Below are 22,357 nucleotides of genomic sequence, written 5' to 3' on the forward strand. Positions count from 1 at the left end.
TTAGCCTTGTGTTTTAGTTTTTTTCAAATGCCAGCGCAAGCTTTATTGCCACTAGGCTATTAGTTATGCTATTTTGTGTCTACGACAAATGCGTACAAACATGAATTTTGTATAAGTGCTAATGTTGTAAATGTATTTTTCATGTATATATGTTTTATGACGTTATTTTCGATTTGATCAAGAACGTTAACTTGCCACCGCTGTTTGAGTATAACATTAGTAGCCAGTCAGTTGCTATTGTGTTAAACAAACGTGTATAAAGTTAAAAAATGTAGCAAATTATCATTCAGAAACGTTTATTAAGAGCCGTGTGTGGTGTGGTTCTGTTTGACTCGCTTCATCGCGGCTTTCTCGGTCTGATTCTGGGTCATACTGATACTGCAGTTCGACGCATATTTACATCTGGACCGGAGCTCATGACGTGCCCATAAAGGTAATGGGCGTTAACTTTCCGGACAACGTAAGCGACAGTTTAGCCAATCACAACTCACCGGACCAAGCTAACCAATCTGAGCCCACGACGTGTTTCTGAGGGAGTGGTTTCATAGACTCAGGAAGTCAACCGCTCGTTCGAGGACAGAGGAGAGCGCGGCTGACAATAAACGTGAAGTTTATGAAAAATAAGACTTTTTAAAAACGAAAAACCACGAATACATGTTATATTGCACCCCATAAACACAATAATGCAAAGAAAAAAAGCAGTAAACCCCCTTTTTAAGACATCTCCTTTACAATGCTTATGATAAACATTAGAATGCTCATGATAACTTTTGTTAACTCTACAATAAGTAAATCCACTTCACCAGCTAATTACTCCTCGACAGCGATGCCATAGAGATATACATTGCGACCGCAAAAACGGAAGTTCAAAGACAATAGAGATTCTTGTCAGAACGCTTACAATCTGACATAACCATTGGCCTACATAGTAATGTGAGAAACACTGATAGTTCACACAAAATGGTGGGGAGGGAGAGTCATAATTCTTACAAGAATTAGACATTTCCACAGTGCCAATTATATATTTCCAGGGAAGGAAAAACATATTTTGTGCAAGAATTTTGATATTTTGTGCCATGGGGGAGGGGAAAACATAACATAAGGAACATAGACTTTAAAAAAAGATGGACGACGCCCCTTCGCTCTTTTCCATCAGAGAGAACTGAAGCCGCCAGTGTCTCGATATGACGCTGACTTCTTGGAAATTAAGTCTGCGCACTTGCGTGTTTTGGGACCAGTCATGCGCAGTCGTGAGCAGGAGGAAGTAAAGCCGCGAAATCAAGGCCGCGCCTTCATTCTCGCTGAATCAAACGCAAGCACACACCCCGCACTTTCATTAAGTGTCCTCTGTCTGCTTCGTTCTTCTCCAATGATGTCTGCTGATTGCAGAACCTCGTTAAAATAAGGTAAATACAACTACTAACCACATAATCAACATTATTTAAAAAAGTCCGCTGGTGCTTCAGTGACTACCTCGCACAGAGAACCTGTCAATCATGATGTCAGAGCACCATTTTTATCATCACATAACTAACTAAAAACAAACTTATTTTAACGAACACTTGAAATTACATCAACGTGATAGAAACTACAGTAAATGACAGAAACTATCTTTGGAAAAAGGATATGTGAAGTGTAATTTAATTGTTTAGTTGGTCTCGCGTCCCATTGAATAATATGGGGAGGCAGGGGTTATGAGCTATACTAGGTCCGGTCACAGGGGGGCAATCAAGACGTTTTGGCTTCACTTTTGAGGGCTTGTGCGGTACGCTTGATAAGGAAGGAGCAAACGTAGGGGATGGGCAAACATATGAAAGCTTCCACAGAAGCCTTCTAAACCATTTCTCATTGTTCTCTGTAAGCTATCTCTTTATGCTTTCTCACTTCAAAATGACCTCAAAGCAATGTTTTCTGTCAATTAGATTTTATCACAATTCTTTGACAGTGAAGGTGATGTATGTGAGTCAGACGATAATGTTGATTATGATGCATCCTCGTAGGATGAGCATGAGTCTCCTAGTGTTGACCCTCATGTTGTCTCTCAACCATAAACAGACAAATTACCTTCCAAAAATGGAACGTTATTATGGTCCTGCTTCCCATTTAATCAACGGGGTAAGGCTGTGGCCACATTTGAAAATGTATTTTTCTAGAAGATTTTTCTAGATTATTGTGCAGAGTGATCAGATCCATTTAACATATTAGCTTAAAAAAATAAAAATAAAAAAATTGACCAATAAACTTTACAAAACCCCAAATTTCACCTTTTATGCCCCAGACAAAAAAGACCAGATAACATCATCAGCATGTGATTGCTATAAAAGGAGGAAAGACGTGCTTCCAATCATTTTGTTCTTGTGTTAGCAATGGCATTAAAGTTTTCTGTTTTCAGTTAAAATGGTGTTGTGTAAGCGCCCCACTAAGTTAACTAATGATCTTTGCAATGGAAGTAAAGCAATCAAAAACTTACTTTAGCTAGACAATAACTTTATTCTAGAGCTGTTGTAAAGCCAAAACTGTGACAATTTCCAATTATCACTGAAAAGCTGCTTTGAAACAATCTGTATTGTTAAAAGCGCTACATAAATTAAGGTGACTTGACTTGACTAGAAGAAAAGGTGAACGCTACCATGAGTAATATATATATATATATATATATATATATATATATATTGTCAATCAGTGATATTTTATGTAGATTTGCTAATTTCTCCATAGTCGTGCAATAGGTATTCTGGATGTATAAGAGGCGGGGGTGGGGTGCTGCGCATGTTTTATTTAAAGGGCTATTTAAGTAGTCAACAAAGAAACAAAGAACCTGACTCAAATCTTTGAAAAAAAATCATATTCTGGGGGTTCAAATTAAAATATTTGTACATTTGAGGGCTTACAAAGGTTACACTGGTTCACTGAGAAGGGAATGAGACGCTACGTCACCTTGCCATTCATCCTCTATGACTGTGAACGACGATGTTTGGTACGTATACCCCTTATAGCTTCCTGGTTTTGAAGTCACGGGATGATGTTCCACCCATAAGTGATTTTACATGTGCTTCAGACACAATCATGTAGAGGAATTCCCATTTCATCATCAGACACAGGGTCTCGTTCCCTTCTCAGGGAACCAGGTTTGCAGCGACTAAGCTAGTGTTTAGTGGATCCAAGTTGTGTTGATTAAAAATCATTGAAAAACTGGCTCAGAAATTAGCTCAGATGAAAAAATTCTAGCAGATATTTAATATTTTATCTAATGCAACAACATTCAGACTTTATAAAGTGTCAATAAAACAACTCCCATTGGGCAGACACCTTAGTCAGCGCAGTCACCTGTCAACAAAGTATCCAATGATGGGTCCTTCAGTGGTGGTGTTAGGAGGTTTCCAGGACACGATGACATAATCTCTATTAGCATCATGGATCTTGATGTCCATTGGGGCTCCGGGAGCTTGAGGAACTGGAGGTGGACCATCTGTCAAGGCAAAACATGATGACTCCTACACATTGCTGATGCACTAAAGGGAATCACTCTGAAACAGATGTATGTTCTAAATGAGATTGTCAGAGATGAATTATGCTAATCTGGACCTTTAAAGGCCATCAAAAGAATCACATAAGATTTTCCATCAAGCCTTGGAAAAGTTCATAACTTTTTACCATCAACGTAGACGTAAGCCCTGTGGACCGCATCACCTCCCTTTGTCACCATGCGAAGGGTGTAAAGACCCTCATCATCCTTAGCGAGTTGAGTAAGCGTGAGCTTGGCAACACCTCCCCCAGACTCCATTTTCACCCACTTCGACTCTTTCAAGAGATGCTCTGGAGGGCCAAAAAAATACAACATGGGGTATCAGAGGAGAGAAAATGAAACTATTACCTTTGTAGAATATAATGAGATTGGAGTGAAATGAGTCATAAACTACAACTAGACATAAAAAGCTATTTCTCCAGTACATGACTCAACTGCGAAACATTACCTATAAAACAACTTGAAAATTAATATCTGAACAGGTTGAATGACACAACAATGAATCAGTTGCAGTTGTCATTACGACAGTTAAATAGCTATATTAAATTTCAGCAAAAAAAAAAAAAAAAAAAATGTGTTTTAGTATTATTCAGCCTTTCATGCCAAAATATATTTAATTATTTATGCATTTGAAGAAGTAACATAATATTAGAATAAAAAATAAATAAAAACTAGTTTTCTTCACTATCATTAACTATCATTAAATACTACCATTAAAAGCAGGATTTATATTCATCAGTATAACAATAAATAGCAATAATTACTTAAAGGAGTAGTTTACACAAAGTTTAAGTTTTATAAGCTCAAATGGTCGCCTTGCTCTGTACTGCGACGCACATTCGTGACTCTCCTGTTCGAATTCGTTCATCAAAATGAATGAATCTTTTTCCGAGTCAATTTGTTCGTTTCGTTTGTTTCGTTCGTTTCGTTCGTTGAATGAACCAAATGACTCGGAAAAAGATTCGTTCATTTTGATGAGTTTGAACAGGAGAGTCACGAATGAGCAAGGCGACCATTTGAGCTTATAAAACCCTTATTCATCATCTTGAATCGTTTAAAGCCCTTTGAACAGTTTACATTTTGTACTGATAGTGTCTTTTAGACCTTAAAGAGCATATTGCAGGTAAAAAAAAAAATCGAAATTTAAAGATAACCTTGTATGAAAATACCATATGAAAAGTTAATGCAGGATTTAAAATGTTTTAAAACAACATAAGGACACTAATTTAGAAGATAAAGTGAGGGTTTCTTGGACTGCTAGTAAAAACGGCTTTTTTTTCAACGTCGCGTCATTTGACGTCATATCAGGGAGCCGCAGCCTCGGCTCAGAGGAGTGCAGGCTGGTGTTCAGTGAGAGCGCTCGTCAGTCAGTGTGCTATCGTTAGTTTTTGCATTTTAATTTATCATCGTCATGGTAAATTATTGTGTTTGTGGAGATTGCAAAAACTCCAGCCTGTCAGGACTTCAAGATTGAGTCCATAAGTTTCCATTACAATAAAAGGGACGGTGCTATATAGCCTATCTTTCGTTCCTGGTGCGGGTTGAGCAGGTGAAGAGACGGGATTTCTCCTCTGCATCGGCTCGGGAAACGCGGTCGTGTGTAGCGTTCACTTCAGATCAAATGATTAGCATCCCGGCGATATGATGGAGTTCAACATGGTATGCCGAAGCAAGAATATTGATCGTGGTATACTACCAATGGCATCAAATAGTGTTATATAGGTAACTAGTCATGTCATGCCCTAAATAAAACTTGTAATTGAAAAACAAAATTGGTTGTTTAAATACTCAAACCTTTAATGTTCTGTTTATGTTATAACCAAGGTAAAAAATATGTATTAAAAATTTACCCGAGTATAGCCTATGCTTTTAGTATAGAAATATACTCAAGTAAAGTTTTTATACATTTAATAGTATATAAATCTACCCTAAACATACTAATGTCTGCTGGCCTGTTATAGAATCTGTACAGTATTGTGAGCACAGTGTATCGTTAGCGAACGTGTATACTATAAGCACGTCTCTCACCTAAAAGGCACCTGTCCTGTTCTCCAATGGTTCTCCTCACATCACAGGTCAATTTTTCTCTGACCATTCTGTCTGACATTATCCTGGCCTGTCCCTGATCTCTTTAGCATAGCAGGCTCATAACTTTATGGCTTGATCCGTCATACGAGTATTTCCTCAGCGTCCGAAATGTCATGCGATTCATTGTTTTCCTGTTGTGTGAATCGACCGCTCTCCCGCTCATTGCGTCACGCCCACCACGCCCATTTTCAGACGCGGAAGTAAAATTTTCTCACAAAAACGACTGCAGAAGCTTCTGTGGCGTGTTTATACGTATATTTTAAAGAAAATCTAGTTCCTACATTGTTTTTCTATGCATTGACTCGTTGGGTCCTCTAACCTGCAATATGCCCTTTAAACAGTTTGTTTCCCACTGAAGTCCATTATATGGAGAAAAATGCTGGAATGTTTTCATCAAAAACCTTCATTTCATTTCGACAGAAGAAAGAAAGACATGGACATCTTGAATGACATGGGGGTGAGTAAATTATCAGCAAAGGTTTTTTCAAAAGTGAACTTCTACTTTAAACACATTTTATCAAAATATTTTAAAAGCAATGTCACAATCCTCTCACAATCCTCTGTTGCTTAGGTCCAAAAAGTTAAATCGTACAAAATACAAATACAAATCTTTTTCTTTTTTTTTTTCAAAGTCTGCACTGTGAACAGGTTTGGTATGCACTGAACACTTCTGTCTTTTATTGGCCTCCTGAATACAGACTAGAGACATTTTGTGAAGGCTTTCATGCTTTTTACTATCATTTTAAATGTTGTAATGCATGAAAAATCCCGCTCCCTTATAGGAAACATTATGACCGAATAAAAAAGAAAGCATGTTATCTTTATTGTAATATTCGCACTGTTGCCCGTAGGCAAAGTGTGTAATTTCTGTGCCACTAGCAGGCTGGACATAAAAGACTGGCTCAACCAATGGCACGTGTTTGACAGTCAGTAAATAACAGGGGATTAAAAACAGTAATTATTTTTTGCAGTGCACAAAATTTACATGCTTAAAAAGGAACCTATGAACTATTCTTAACAACGCGTAGATAGGTTAAAAAATTGTGTTGGCCACTTCCTACCATCTCGGTACCACAGCGCCTCAGGTTGCAGGTTAGCAAGGTTGGGGTTAATGGTCATCTTGCAGGTCAAGACGGCCTTTTCGCCTTCTTTTCCAAAAGTCACGTCAAACTTTTCAGTGAAGGTGATGTTAATCTTTGTGTACTTGATTTCAGGTAAAATGGCATCTGAGAAACAACAAAACAGTTCCTTTCTTTCATGACCTTAAATCATCCTAGTTATTCGCTCTTTATTGAAAGGAGGCTTTCGCACTTACACTGGTAAGGTATCCAGGAATAAGGACTGGTCTTCTCTTCCTCCTTGCACCCTATAAAGCAGACACAACAAAGAGGTAACACTTCAGAACACATCAAGGAATTACTATTCAAACTCTTCCTAAAATCCCAAAAGCTTACAATGACTTAGAGTCAATATTAAGAAGTTATAATATTTTTCACTTTAGAATATTGATCAAAATGATTAGTAGTTTCTTAAGTAGGATGTAGTAACACTTGAGTCATTACTAGTGGGTTACCGTTACCTTTTATTAAAAATGATGCATTATTCATATTATTATTAATTATTAATTATGAACCTGTATAGTAGTTGTATACAGTAGTAGCTAATAATGAAATGGCACATTCGACTGAGTGCTATTACTTACAAATTCATTATTCAGAGTTTCTTGTTAGTTAATAGTAGTTACTAGAATGTTAATAGTGCATTACTCATTTGTTCCTGCAAAGTTATTCATTAATGAAGGAACAGTAAAGTGTTACCAGAGTATATGGTGACATTTAAAAAAAAGGAATCATAGTCTTAAGTAAGGGTTAAAAAATCAATTTGTAATTTGTAGACTTTTCGATTCTTCTGCACATTCGATCTTAGTGTGAGGATGCTTAGATACTAGAAAACAGGAGAAAAAAGCTTACTCTTCACAATGACGGAGGCCTGGGAGGAAGCCTGTCCGTGCGAGTTTGAGGCTACAGCCATGTACATTGCAGTGTCATCAGTTGCACACCTACAAAAACATGTATAACTCATTCACAGGTGTCTACAACTTCAATCAATACACGACTGGACCACAACACTGTCTTCACCCACTCCACTAATGAATAAGTCAATAAATAATCAACATGATTGCTATTTGATTGGATATATGCCACAGTAATTTCCTAATTGACATTTGGAAAGCACATAAAGTGCTTCCCCATCATGATGGATAAATTGGCAGTTAACTAATGCTCTAATGTCAAGAGGATAATTGCTCCAAACTAAATGCTAATGTAGACTAGCGCCTGCTTTCGAAACGTGTTCAACACGGGAGCCTCTAAGGCTTGAATGGCAAACACGAGACGCAAGGGAAAGGAAAATGAGAAGACTGTAATGTGACCTTCGGCGTGACCGTACTATATTAGAGACGTTCTCTTAGCCCCCGCGGTCTTGAGGAGCATGGCCGTTTGTCAAAAAGTGAAAGGTTTGGTCATTTTAGAGGAAACGCGGAACAGCAATATTCACCTGTGAGATTTGGCCTCTGAATGCAAGAAGCCATCAGGAAAGTGACATAAGGGCCAGGGTGAGTTTTTTGTGGGACTGACAGGGTGACAGCAGTGAAAGTCATCTCTCTGTAAGGCGCCGGAGTGTCAGATGACACCAGACTCAGCACTTTGACATGAACAGCTGACAGCAGCTCAAGACGTGGGCGGCGCAGCCCTGGACTAAATTGGAAAAGTTCACATGCAATCCCATTGACATGACTTCCTTTTGAGGAAGTTCACTTTTTAGTAACATTTAAATGTGTTTTAGAGGGTGAATCTCTAATATCTAAGAGCATATCATTTGAGGTCAAATTGCACTACAAAATATGTTATAAATAAATCATTATTTGAACTTTAAAAAATGTGGAATATTTCAGAATTATTCAAATGTTTTAGAATATTATATTGTTACTGTAAAAAAAATATTGTCACTTATTTATGTAAAGTATTGTTGTACCACTGTTAATTTACGTAATTATTATAATCTGTTATAACAATAATAATTTATATAAATATAATAATAATTGAATAACCACTGGGAATTGCACAAAAAATACTAAATGTGTGTCTAAATCCTATGCAAATGTGTTTATTTATTTCGGGAGAAATGCAACACGGACATGTTTTTCCTGAGATTCCTACATAAGTTTTTGAAAGTTTAATAACTAGGAAATCTCTTAAAAGTTTCCTGCTTTCTGTGGCCATCCAATAACTTGGTGAGAATGTAATAAGCACTCAACCTGAGTCTTGTCACTTATTTTGTCCTCATTCAAGTTTGTTACTCATTCTGTTCAATACAGATCATCAGTAAACCACATTCTGTCATCATTGCATCCCTATCCAAAAAAGTCCACAGTAAAGTTTGAATTACTTGAGGATGGTGAGGGCATGGAATCCAGCGTTGTTCTCCACAAAGTACTTTCCAGAGGAAATGTCCAAGATGACATCATCCTTGAACCTGTGGAATGTTTGTGATTTAAAAACAAGGAATCCACTTAGCATTTCTCTTGCCTGTTCCTTATATGATTAAAAATGTGATGTTTTTTAAAGTAATGCTTTCTTGTGGCTGGCCACATATAATGCTAGACCTGTGAATCAAAGTTACATTGTATGGCCATATGTAAGAGCAACCGCACTGAACCCACGCCAGGCCTGTTTCTGAAAAGAAACCTCACCATTTGACGTATGGGGTGGGATATCCCTCCACCGAGCAGAAAAGTTTAATGGCACTGTTTTCATACACTGTGTGGGACCTCAGTCTAACCAAAAACTTGGGGCCCCTGATCATGGACTCCTCACGGATGTATTTTTCAGGCATCTTCCTATCCACCTATTGGAAAGAGACAAACAATTCAATGGCCAGTTGGATCATCAAAAGTCTATGTGTGACAAAATATATGTCCTAAGAAAGAGTGAGTTTTATTTAACCTCTGATTTACACGGCCCACTACAGCTAACAGCAAATGTCTTTAACACACATTATTGACTAATGGAAGTATTATAACAACAGCATGTCAAAAAAAAAAAAAAATGAAATGATTATTTAAAGGGCTTTACCACTCCCTGGATTTTCTTCTGTGTTTGGTATTGATATTTCACCTCTTCAGCCGCAGAGCTAAAAACACACGTTTTCGTATATTAAAATGTTAACGGTACAAACAGCATGAAAGAAACAGAAGATTCATCAGATAATACATTATATCACTGTGGGTCAGTAATAATTCATGTCATAGGTTAATCAGTTTACCGATTTCCATATGCATTCAAACATACATATTCCATGCATTTCAACCAAGACCTTTTAGGGCAGTCTACAGTGGAAAGAAACAAATAACAAAAGAAACTATAAGAATGCTTTAAAAAAAAAAAAAAAAAAAAAAAGTTTCCGAATTTTATTACATCTGATTAAATACAAAATTTGACGTTTATTATTTTGACCCATGGTTTACACAATGATTTTGAAACTGAATACTGACCTTTTGACCCCCCTCAGAGGAGGTCAAAAGGGGCAAACAAGCCATCTTAATTCACAATTCTCTATAACATAACATTTGCTTTAAAACAGCATCTGCTTTTGTTCTGATATATTAAAATATAACTAATTTTGAAATCTAATATGACTAGATTTTTTTTCTTATCCTAAAACATCAGATTTTAACGACAAAATGGAAAGCTTGTCAAACTTAAAACACGTCTATAAAATGTAGCTCATATTGAAGAAAGTTTCATTTTTTAGTTAATATTAAATGGTCCAGCAGAGTGACAAATGTATACTGTAGTCTCTCTCTCACCAATATGAGGTCATATAAGCTCCACACATAATTAGAAAAGAGTTTTACATGGAGTATAGCATGTCACACTGCAGGCCATCATGTCAACTTCCCGAAAGTGTTTCATGTCAACAACCCAGAGGAAATTAAATTAGTGACATGACGGTATCAGTTATAGCTCAGCTCCTGTGTTGGTAATATGGTTTATTAGAAAAGCTTCAACAGATAATGTTATTATATGTTATAAATTATGTTACTATTTTATTACTATTAGCTTTAGTATTGCTGTGAGCGTCATGATTAGCTGTGACTTGCAAACGCAATTCCATGGCCTGTTGCATCATTAAAAGTCTAAGCGTGACAAAATATATGTCCTAAGAAAGAGTTAGCTGATGTAATTTTTCACCTTACCTGGAGTATTCTTTAACAACATATTTAGACTCAGTATTGAGGTATTCTCGACTGAAATGCTTGTGTCTGGTTACAACCTCAGCCATATTGCAACATCAAAGGACCTAAGAATCAAAACGGGAACAAAACATGCACCATCTTTGCACACAAGACAAAACAAAATGCATTGATATATGCACAAATTCCTATCCTCAATTTCCGATTTCAGTGTTTAAAGTTATTTGGGGCACGGTGTTACAGTAAACATAAATTGTGGCACACTCCTGATTAGACTTAGGTGTTAGGAAAGTGGAACTGTTTGTGGAGATGATGAGGAGGGGGTGTTCTGGAGCTTTGGGCCACAGGGAAGACATCATGACAGTTTAAAATTAGAGTTTGGGGGTTGGGATATCGGACAGTCCAAGGAGATGGGTATACAGTATTCCACGGTAATTTCTACTGTATAGCGTATGCTGTTGCATACATGTACTGTAATATGGAAAGATAACCACTCCTCATAAACGTTATCCTCTAACAAGGACAAATAATCCACACTGCAAGACAATCTCAACAAGAAAACAATTCCAAAAAGAACGAGAACACATTCCTTAGATTTCTTTAGAAAAATAATTTAACATATAAACAGACAATCATGCTTATTCAAATGCAGCATTACGTCCTCACATTCACATGAACCCCAATAGCATCTAATGCATTTCAAACATTAAAACAAGTTTTCAATAACATAGTTATAGCCTATTTGGCATTTAAAAATTAATGGATCAAAATGCATCTGCAATCATTCATTATTAGTAGCCTATTCTAAAGGTCATTTCAACCAACACACTGTTTTTAAAAAATAATAATAATAATAATCTCAAAGTTTGTCCAGCTATTAATTCACTCATATTCACAAAGCACTGGAAATGTTTTAACTGCCAACTTTTATGAATCCTTTCAAAGTCAAGTGCAGCTCCCACTCAAGCAACATCATGAGATCAATATCCAACCAAGGTAAAGTTCAAAAGTCTTCTCCAGCCTCAACGTTTCTTTCTACAAGGACAACTCTGCTTTATAATTTAATAAGTGTGTAAAGAAGGGGTCCAGACATACTCACCCCAGGAGAATACAAGAGCGCGACGCGGAGGTAGATGAGCCTCTACCCGCCTGTATGAAAGCAGCTGATGAAAAGCACAATATTACCCATGCGGAATGCTGCCTCTCCCGCATCCCATTTATGGAAAGGCATTAGACTATATATAGCATTTACACAAACTTCCCACATCATTTCGCTCAGATATACCAGACAGACGTTTTAAATTGACGCTGCATGGATAATGAATGGAGTTTTTTTTTAAAACAAGAGTTTAGGTAAAGGTGAGTCGAACTGAAATCATAATAACATATTCAAGTAGACACATTAAATGCTCTGAATTAGCACAATTACTTAAAAAAAACGAAATGCAGTCGAAACCATCACTTTATAGCTTCTTAATATATGTGTTTCTTTATTGCTCAACAACAATTTTGTCTGTATGATGATACATAGGCGACTAGCGGCATCAAACGGTATTACACAAATAGGCCTAACTTTTTAATATTAATGGGCGGGATATCAATGCATGTGTGTGTAAGTGTTGCAAGAGAGATTCCTGGCTCAGGGCATGAGAAAAAATCTTTGAGAACATAGCATATATATATATATATATATATATATATATATATATATATATATATATATATGCCAAATTGTATCTTAATTGTAAGTTATTGTTGACTTAATTTGTAAGTTAATCAAAAAGGGGGAATTCAGATTTTTTGGCAAAATACCCCCAGGTGAATAGGGTAAACATTTAAAATAATAATAATAACTAATAGATATCTCCATACTTCCCCCAGTTGATTGATTAGATTCAGATTCAGATTCAGATTCATTTATTGTCATTGACAAAATACAAGTACAAAGCCAACGAAACATAATTAGCATCTGACCAGAAGTGCAAACAATAGTAATAATTTAAAAGAAAACATAAAAAAGCTATAGTTGCAATATATAAATATAAATAAATAAGTACAGTTGCAGGCCCGGCTCAATGCAATGTCTCAGAAATTGGAGGTAGTGTTCAGCATCTTGACCGCAGATGGGCAGAAACTGTTCCTAAATCTGCTCGTACGACAGCAAAAGCTCCTATATCGTCTCCCAGATGGAAGAAGAGTAAATAGTCCATGGGTGGGATGAGAAGTGTCTTTAATAATGCATCTTGCCCTTCATAGGCATCGCTTAAAGTAAATGTCTTGTATTGAGGGCAATTTAGCACCAATTATGTTTTGGGTCATTTTGACCACACGTTGGAGGGCTTTCTGTTCTGAAACAGTGCAGTTGCCATACCACACTGTGATGCAGTTTGTTAGGATGCTTTGAATTACACATAGATAAAAGTTCTGCAATAAAGGAGAGGACAGATGTGCTTTCTTTAATTTCCTAAAGTAGAGGCGCTGTTGTGCCTTTTTGATGACACTAGAAGTGTTGATGGTCCAGGTAAAATCCTCAGAAATATGAACACCCAGAAATTTAAAACTGGTCACTCGTTCCACTTGAGACCCATTACAGTAATATAAATGGGAGTGTGTGTAGCCTTTCTTAGGCCGCCGATAGTCCACAATCAGTTGCTTGGTTTTCTGGGTATTGAGTATAAGATTATTGGATGCACACCACTCTACCAGGTGCTGAACCTGATTACATTAAGTATTGCAACAACATAAACAATGTATTACACGTTTTCTGAAATGTTGTTTAAATATGCAAATGCAGCATTATCCATATGCACTTATTTGCACATGTCTAGAACAAAAATCTAAACATTGGATAAAGCTAGGTAAAAAATTCTTCGTTGTTTAATTTATTTAATATTTTTACAGGTTTTTACAAAAAAATAGATAGATAGATAGATAGATAGATAGATAGATAGATAGATAGATAGATAGATAGATAGATAGATTTTGATTTTCGCAATTTTTTATGAACAAAATGTTTTAGCCTAGAAAATCAGGCAAATCATGAATGTATGTACAGTAAGTGTTGCAAAAGAGATTCCTGGTTTACGGCATGAGAAAAAATCTTTGAGAACAAAGCCTTTAAAGATGTAGGTTCTATAAAATATATAATACACTAAAACAATGTGTATTTTCTATGTTTTCTTTCCAAAAGCTAAAAAGCCCCAAATCTCTAAATTGACAGATGTATGAAAAAACATCGCCTTAAAAAAAAATAGCCTACCCGAAAGGAACAGTACACTTTATATTTATTTTATATTTTATATATTATATTTATTTTAACAGTGTATTTTTTTTATTTTTTTTTATTTTAAACATATGAACCTCATATAACAACAGATGACAGCATGAGTGAAAGGAGACAGTAAAATCAAATTTGAATAAAGTACAGTAGAGAGAGAAAAAAACAGGAAGTAATTTAAATTACATATCGACAGTACTTTAATCATGAGTTTAATTTACATAATCCACCTTCACATGACATCAATTGCCGTTTATCACGTGACTTGACAGCGCACGCGCCGTGAAGACATACCTCCGTAAACATGATAAAGCAGCAGTGTGTCTGACAGCCGTCGAAAGGAAGTGACTCCACCGCACAGTTTCTGATAGAGTGTCTGGGGCAGTCCGATCTTACACATACTGTAGACTGAATACAGACCTTTGTATTCAGACCATACTAATAATAGGACGTAAAAAACGGCACACACTAAACCAAAGCGGTTTATCAGACTAATTAAAGGTATTTGACTTTTTAACGCAAATTTATGTTCAGTGTTGTTTGTTGTTGTTTGTTTTTGTTTTCTATCTCACACTCGGTTGTTACTTTTGGACGCCACTTTGGGTTAAAATGCTCTGTGTTTTGAATATGTCTTGTAAGATGCATTTTACAATGTGCGTTGGAAATAAATCCTTCTTTTGTTCTTAGATGACCGGACTTGCTCCATCTGGAAGAATGAGATTCATTGCAGTTGCTGTCGTACTTTGTGCTGGATATTTGTGTTCAACGGCCTTTGCCCATCCTCGGTATGTCATTCAAATACATTTAGATGTATACATTGATTTCTGTTTGAAGTTGGGGTGCATTAGCAGCCAGAAAATCAATACTATATAGCCTTACTGTAAAGCCTCATGTTTGTATTTTCCAGAATGTATTGAACAAGATACATTGAGTACACAGTAAACACTAAATAAAATCTAAGACGTTTAGAAAGCAACGTTCAACTGAACTTGCAGTACTGCCCATATCAGACTGACTGTTGCCAACAGTTGAGTTTCTTATTTGTAGATGTCAACAAGACATAAAACAAAATATTAAATAAATGTAATAAATATAGCCTATTACTGAAGTTGTTTTTATACAGGCATTACAAAGCTTGTGTAAAAACAACTTTAGTAAGAATTAGGCTAGATGTATTACATTTCACATTTTGATATCAGTTCTTATGACGCCTCAGACAGGACATCCTGTGACTTTTCACGGCTATGAAAACAAAACACACTAACAGTTCTTGGTTAGGCTAATTAATATTGAAGATGACTTGGAGAGTAAGACCAATTCATTTATTTTTGATCAGCTAGAAGGAGCCGACTCGTGTATATATATCCCACTACACTAGTCGGAACAGTTTTTGATTTGCTAATGAACCGTCTTTTTAAGGAAATGTACTAAGAACTTGTTATCACTAAGGAACCATAATCTGCATAATCTATAACAAAATGCACAGCATTATGACTGGAATAATAATAAGGAAAAAAAATAATTTATTAATTTGAGAGTTCCCCCAAGAATTACAAATTATTTTATTTTTTTATGCATTATTGTTGTAGTTCTTTGTATAAAATACTAATAATAATAAATATTGTGTCACTGTGTTCAACACTGAACCATTTATAACAGTAATGAAAATTACAAAACAATATCAGGTGCATTACAGCAATACGAATTTGGTTAACGTGTTTTTGCATGACCAATTTAATGATGTATTGGTTACTGTGACCGCTTTTTACAAAATGTATGTCAGATGGTAATTTTCACACTGAAATTATGCATTGTGAATCGACTGCTTCTTTTAGGGGAGAATGGACAAAACTCATCCTGACCCAACACTGGCCACAGACATTTTGCAGTGTAATGTATTTCCTTTGCTTGGCATTATTATATTGTTGACGCGCCATCTATTGCTCCTTCTCTGGATATCAGGTGGATCAATTATGCTGTTTTTCATTTGTAGATGGAACATTGCAAAACAAATTTGAGCTATTGGACTCTGCATGGATTATGGTATGTTTATCAAGAAAAAAATGCTTCATAATGTTGTTCAAAGTCTCACAAAATATGCTTTTTTTTTTAGGTGCACTTGCATGATCAGTGACTATACTGGTTTCTTGTTTTTATGGAAGACATACTGTACAAAAGCAGATTTGTAAAAGCAGCCATTATGTTGTTTATCAGCTGTAATAAATATCTGCTTTTGGTATTGACTGAAGGCACCTTTTCCTCAAAAATTTAACTAACACACAACCAAAAAATAAAATGCATTGTTTATATATATATATTAAAAAAAAACTTATTTTCTGCATTTCACTTCTGCTCCATTTTGTGTAACATAAGCTTAATACTTGACATTGTGTACTGCAAATATTGTTATGATAAATTGATTAGGATAACATTTTTATATTAGTGCAACCCTGGTGTCATGTGATCTCAAAAATCATCCAGTAATGATGAATGAATGCCAGTTGGATGATTATGGTTTGTGGCAGTAGAAGTATTTGAAGAATATTTTTGTTATTACAGGCCCAACACCGGTGTACGGTGCAACACATCCTGGCATTTTAATGCCAGTTTGATTAAGGTAATTTGCCTTCTTGCCCTTTTGCATGTCATATATTTTAATTCAACGGATATGTGCATGACATGTTGTATGTACATGTCTTGCAGGACATATTACCAGAAATGGAGAAAGTCTGGCCAGATCTGCTAATACCTTCTTCCCCAGAATTTTGGTATGTCAAAAACTTGAAAATGTAAAATACATTTAAGCATTACTGTGATTTTATTAATGAATTGATTTTTTTTGTGTGCTTAGGAAATATGAATGGCAGAAACATGGAACATGTGCTGCAAAAGCAGAGTCTATGAACAGTGAGCATAAATACTTTAGCAAAGCTCTTGAGCTGTACCACAAGTTTGACCTTAATAGGTGAGTTCTTGTTTTTCAGTGCTTCTTGTCACTCTGATTTTGTGGCTTTTGGTAAATTAGGATGTCGTGAGATATATAGCAGTAAATTTGGTGGATGTAAAACAAAATATATGATTATTTATATTTATACAGTAAATGATTGATAACTGACAACAAAAACAGGCATTATGTAAGACTTCAGCTAAATTAAAATACTCAATACAGTACAGCTAATATTATAATACTGATAGTTCTGGAGCCTCATTCCGAACAAAAATTAGCTTTTTTTTTTGTTGCTTTTTTTATATATATATATTTAAAAAAAGCATATTTTTGTCAAGCCAAAGCCTATTTTGATTGGTGAGTGATGTAGAATAAAATGACCGGCCGTGCGCATGCACTCTCATATCTTCAAACAACACAAGCACTGTCTTGCGCTCTCTCCCTCGCACATATTGCTCAAATCAATTGACACGATAGTAAAAGGCTGGAAGATCGCAGTATATTACTATAAAGGAAATATAGCTTATTCAATATAATACAGAATGCTTTGTAGGGTAAATGTGGCAAATTACAATGTTGCTCAACACCATTAACAAATAAACCGTTGATTCATATTGTACCCAACATCACACTTTAATAACAAGTTTTTGGGGCACGTCCTGCTTTAGATTTCCATTTTACTCCATTGTTCGCTCATTGTGTACAGCAAGTATATTAAAGCAGTCCTGCCCATAATGGCTTCACAATTACAGCTACAATGGTATAAACACTACCGCTTAAAACACTTCTGCTATCTCACTGAAATGTTTGCTGCTACCATCATGCTTCCCATCCCTAGTTGACATTGATTTCCTAATGAGTCTTGTTTCTTTAGTGTTTTAAGGAACAACAACATTGTGCCCTCTGAGGAGCGTTACACTGTGAGTAGTTTAATTGTTCTCGCTGCTGTAATTATCATTTATGAGAGACTGAACGAACTGTGGTCCTCTGTAGATGATCACATAAATATTTTACGATGACCTTTGAGTTGAGAGATGGGTCTGTGAAGCCATAATCCAGAAGCTGTGGTTGTGTTGGAGTGTATTTACTGTAATGTTCAAGCTTGTTGTGGTATCAGTGATGGGAACAGAATACACAGCATGTTCTCACATGGAAATAATGATCAGGTTTAATATCTAATAAGATACCTCAAAGCATTACTCTAGACCGCAGCATGTATAATTTTCCCAGTGTACACTGCGATAGCTGCAAGATGAGCATTTCAACACAAAGAGCTTGACTTCTTGCAATGTTCTATTGTGGTCATTGAACTTCTCTATTTTTGGCCTAGAGTAAACAAGAATCTTGTGATTATGGTCACATGTGAGTAAATGTGTCATATGCCCTGTTTGTTCTAGCTTGATGATGTGGAGACAGCCCTTATCAACTTCTACAAAGTGAAGCCAAAGATTCAGTGTGTCCACCCGGGAAAGGTATGAATGAAGACTATTCCATCCACCCTTCCGTCATCAGACAAGAAAAGTTGTTTTAGACTTTGATGCATTATAAAACTGTATGTTAAATATTCCTGGCTCAGTCGACAGCATAGGGGCTTTCACACCAGAGGAACCTTTTCATAGTTCCTGGTCGGCGGAAGTACCAGGATTTTGGCATGTTCGCTCTGCAGGAACTAGGAACTATTTTAGTTCTTGGAACTCCTTTAGCGCCTACTTCAGAGTAAAAAAAGAGCTCCTACCAGCACTATAGACCTTATGTAGCCCCGCCCCTTTTGAGCACTCCGCTCGTTGTCTTTTGCCTTCCAGTCTGAATTTTCACAGTGATCTTGCTTAGTTATGAATGAACGGCTCGTTTTAAAATCTTCCCGGTCTATTGACATTTAAGACATCTGCTTTAAACATTACAATCCTCATGATAACTTTCGTTAACTTTACATGAAGTAAATCCACTTCGAAAGCAAATTACTCTTGGACAGCAATGCCAGAGATATACAGAGCGGCCGCGAAGACAAAATTCTAAAGATGGCGGCGCCCTTCTTTCTCTGGTGCATATGTTCCATAGTAGCTACCAGTGACCTTAGTGTACACTGAATGGCCGAACGCACGTGAAACACCAGCACCCGCCATTTAAAAAAAGCTATGTAAACACCAAGGTGCAATTTTTCTGGTCTCTATCTTTAATCCAACACCAAAGTGACCAAAAAATGTGTTTACAGCCTGGTGCAAAAAGTGGTTTTGGTCTGTATAGCTGCTGTCTGTTAGTCTCATGTCCCTTCAGCTAATCCCGCCTTTTGCCCATTTTTGTTTATCCGGGAATGACACGCTACCAAGATGGCGATGGCCAGCTCTGCCCACTTTTGGGATTCAAAAATGCTCTTCAGAAACCTATGGGTTTCTTTTTTTTCTTTTCTTTTTTTTTACTGTCGGTAATCGCACCGATTTTGAGGGGACGAAGAGAAACATGATTTCTGCTCAGCTAGCAACACCACGCAGTGGTGCGCTAATAACCTTTCAAATACTGTCTACTTTCTATGTACGTATAATAGTTTAATCTAATAACCAATGTGAGCCATTCAAGCGCTATATTCTCAGCCTCTGCCATTCTCACCACCGCCAAAATAAAGATCACTTCAGAGTTCCTACTGGCGCTGTGAATGCAACCAGGAAAATGTTCCTAAGGGAACTATTATTTCTCAGGGAATCATCCTGGTGGCTAGTTCCTCAAACTAATTGAGTGACTAGTTGATTGAGCCTAACCAAAATATTCCTTTAAAGGAGAACTCTGGCGAACAATGAACATTTGGTCTAATAAAACATCGGTACCTAGTCAGTCGTTCTCTGAGATTTGTTTTCATGATAATCGAATGTAAAGAGTTTTATCTCTAAAAACTGTTTAGCGTATAATGCTAGCAATGGGGGCATTGACTAAGAAAAAAAAATCGCTAGTTTATACCACTAACAAGGCTCAAAATAGCCCCACACTAACACAGCAACATAATAAGGCTCCATACATGCAAAACGAAGCATTGAGAACTTTGTAAGTGTACGGACCGTTTAATAAGAAGATACTTTATGGAGACAGTCCACTTCGCGTATACAGACAGAAGCCATCTTAGGAAATAGTCTCGATAAGCGCCGGTTCACATATTGCGTCTTTTGCGCGCTCAAGTTCGTTATTTAAAATGTAGGCGCGCGGTATGCGCGCTCATAATGGAATCGATGCGGTCGCGGTGCGACGCGCTCGTTTTTTCCATGCGCATCCGCGCCGCGTCGAGATAAAAACATCTCAACTTTTCAGAATACCGCAAGCGCACCATACGCACACAATAGGTCATGTGACAAGAACCAACTGAAGTGCAACCGCCCTGGTGCTTTGGAAAATGGAGAATGCGGCGCGCCCAGCGTTCTCTACGCGTTTTTAGGCACTATATGTGAATCCGGCCTAAGTCGATCCCCGAACGCCGTTCATACAGTTCAGAAGTTCGTTGAACTTCATACAGTTCAGCTCACTCAGCACGACGTTCGTGGTTTGACTTATCGAGACTATTTCCTAAGATGGCTTCTGTCTGTATACGCGAAGTGAACTGTCTTCATAAAGTATCTTCTTATTAAACGGTCTGTACACTTACAAAGTTCTCAATGCTTCGTTTTGCATGTATGGAGCCTCATTATGTTACTGTGTTAGTGTGGGGCTATTTTGAGCCTTGTTAGTGGTATAAACTAGCGATTTCTTCTTACTTAGTCAATGCCCCCATTACTAGTGTTCTACGCCAAACAGTTTTTAGAGATAAAACTCTTTACATTCGATTATCATGAAAACAAATCTCAGAGAATGATTGACTAGGTACCGATGTTTTATTAGACCAAAGGTTCATTGTTCGCCGGAGTTCTCCTTTAAGAAAGTGAATGTAGCCCATTTTGATTTCCTCTTCTGCTCTGGGCAACAGTTAAATTCACCTGGACCACAATTTGCCATCAGTTTTGTTGGTGTGAGATCTAATTTCTTACTGTATTTCTCAGGGGGGCCAGTTTCAGACTTTGGGCCAAATAGAGATCTGTGTTGACAGAGATTTCCAGCTGATCAATTGTGAAAAGTCAACCAAAGAAATCTGGAGCAATGACATAGTTGCCAGTGGCAAATCAGACCTCAGTGTGTGTGATCACTCCATGCCGATCTATTACCCTCCAGTGCCGAGCAGATCATAAAGCTGGGAGTGTGGAATCATTGAGAAAGAGACGAGAATTCAAGAATTCATTTGTGAGTTCCTGTCTAGCATTTGAAACACTGGAAACCATTGAAATGTTTTTTATTTACACTATCTTTTTAATTAATTGCACATTAATCCTTTATTTTAAATGTTGATGCTGGAATAGAGAACATTTAAGGGTGTCAAAATCACAGACTGCATGCTGTATTCTATGATTGCTGGGTCCATATTTACAATTTACTGGTTTTACACAGTTTGCTCAGCCAAAATGTTGTCATGTTTGTTTTTAGGTGAATATCACAAAAATATATCAAGAAAAGAACAATTATAAATGAAGCATGTTAAAAAAAAATAAAGGTTTCTTTTGGCATTCTAACATTATTTTCATGACAATTAGACACGAATGATTTTCATTATATTCTCATCACATAATATTATTATAATATTAAGAAAAATTAACTAAAATTATTCATTTTAAATCAGCATAAAGGCAATGCAACAAATACCATAGTGATATAAATTACTTGACAATATAGATAATATATTACTGTTATTTTCAAAATAAGAATCAAATTTGATCCTAAAAGGAAGTATATATTCTATATTTTCTTAAACATAATGTCTGTTTTTTTTTTTTTTTTGACAGGTTTTGTGATATTCACCCCTGGTTTTATTACAAAAAATATTTAATAAAATATAATAAATATTTTATTAAATATTTTTAAAATGTTTTGTTGAAATATGCTCTGTGTTATCTGTAATGTTCTTCCCACTATATTTTTAATCTGATATTAGCTTTGCTTAGCATTGAAAGAGGACATTTAGCTCTAAATTTGCAAAGTTAATGTATAAAATTTGTGCTAGTTTGGAGCTTTGTTGCCTAATGGCAGCATGAAGTAAGTCTAAGCTCCTGCCTCTGGAGGGCAGCACATGCATTCTGGCAAAGAAAAAATAAAGCACATTGATGTTGTTTACATATGTTGTTCACATGTAAGGAACAACATTTTATGAATGGGAGATGGCATTTAATTACAGTTATCATTTGCACAAAATGTTCAAGT

At 36.4% G+C, this 22,357-nt stretch overlaps 2 protein-coding genes across 2 annotated transcripts in view; one reads left to right on the top strand and one right to left on the bottom strand.

The window, feature by feature from the left end:
* Window positions 1-10,972, bottom strand: part of myom2b (myomesin 2b) — a 66,221-nt gene extending 55,249 nt beyond the window's left edge. The window contains exons 1-9 of the mRNA XM_039652273.2: window positions 10,872-10,972; window positions 9,748-9,805; window positions 9,366-9,520; window positions 9,062-9,148; window positions 7,585-7,673; window positions 6,930-6,980; window positions 6,676-6,840; window positions 3,655-3,816; window positions 3,328-3,469 (exon numbers count right to left, since the gene is read on the bottom strand). Coding sequence (XP_039508207.2) covers window positions 3,328-3,469; window positions 3,655-3,816; window positions 6,676-6,840; window positions 6,930-6,980; window positions 7,585-7,673; window positions 9,062-9,148; window positions 9,366-9,520; window positions 9,748-9,805; window positions 10,872-10,957 — 995 coding nt within the window. The 5' untranslated portion in view covers window positions 10,958-10,972. The remainder of the gene's footprint in view (window positions 1-3,327; window positions 3,470-3,654; window positions 3,817-6,675; window positions 6,841-6,929; window positions 6,981-7,584; window positions 7,674-9,061; window positions 9,149-9,365; window positions 9,521-9,747; window positions 9,806-10,871) is intronic.
* Window positions 10,973-14,457: 3,485 nt separating this feature from the next.
* rnaset2 (ribonuclease T2) lies at window positions 14,458-21,550 on the top strand. Its single transcript, XM_039652287.2, has 10 exons — window positions 14,458-14,646; window positions 14,833-14,930; window positions 15,981-16,035; window positions 16,139-16,188; window positions 16,705-16,762; window positions 16,849-16,913; window positions 16,997-17,110; window positions 17,967-18,012; window positions 18,490-18,564; window positions 21,109-21,550. Exons 2-10 carry the CDS (start codon window positions 14,833-14,835, stop codon window positions 21,292-21,294), a joined length of 747 nt encoding a protein of 248 aa, XP_039508221.2. The 5' UTR covers window positions 14,458-14,646; the 3' UTR covers window positions 21,295-21,550.
* Window positions 21,551-22,357: the final 807 nt, after the last annotated feature.

The sequence above is a fragment of the Pimephales promelas genome, chromosome 11 (assembly GCF_988280905.1).
Source record: "Pimephales promelas chromosome 11, fPimPro1.hap1.1, whole genome shotgun sequence".
In the NCBI taxonomy this organism is placed as follows: Eukaryota; Metazoa; Chordata; class Actinopteri; order Cypriniformes; family Leuciscidae; genus Pimephales; species Pimephales promelas.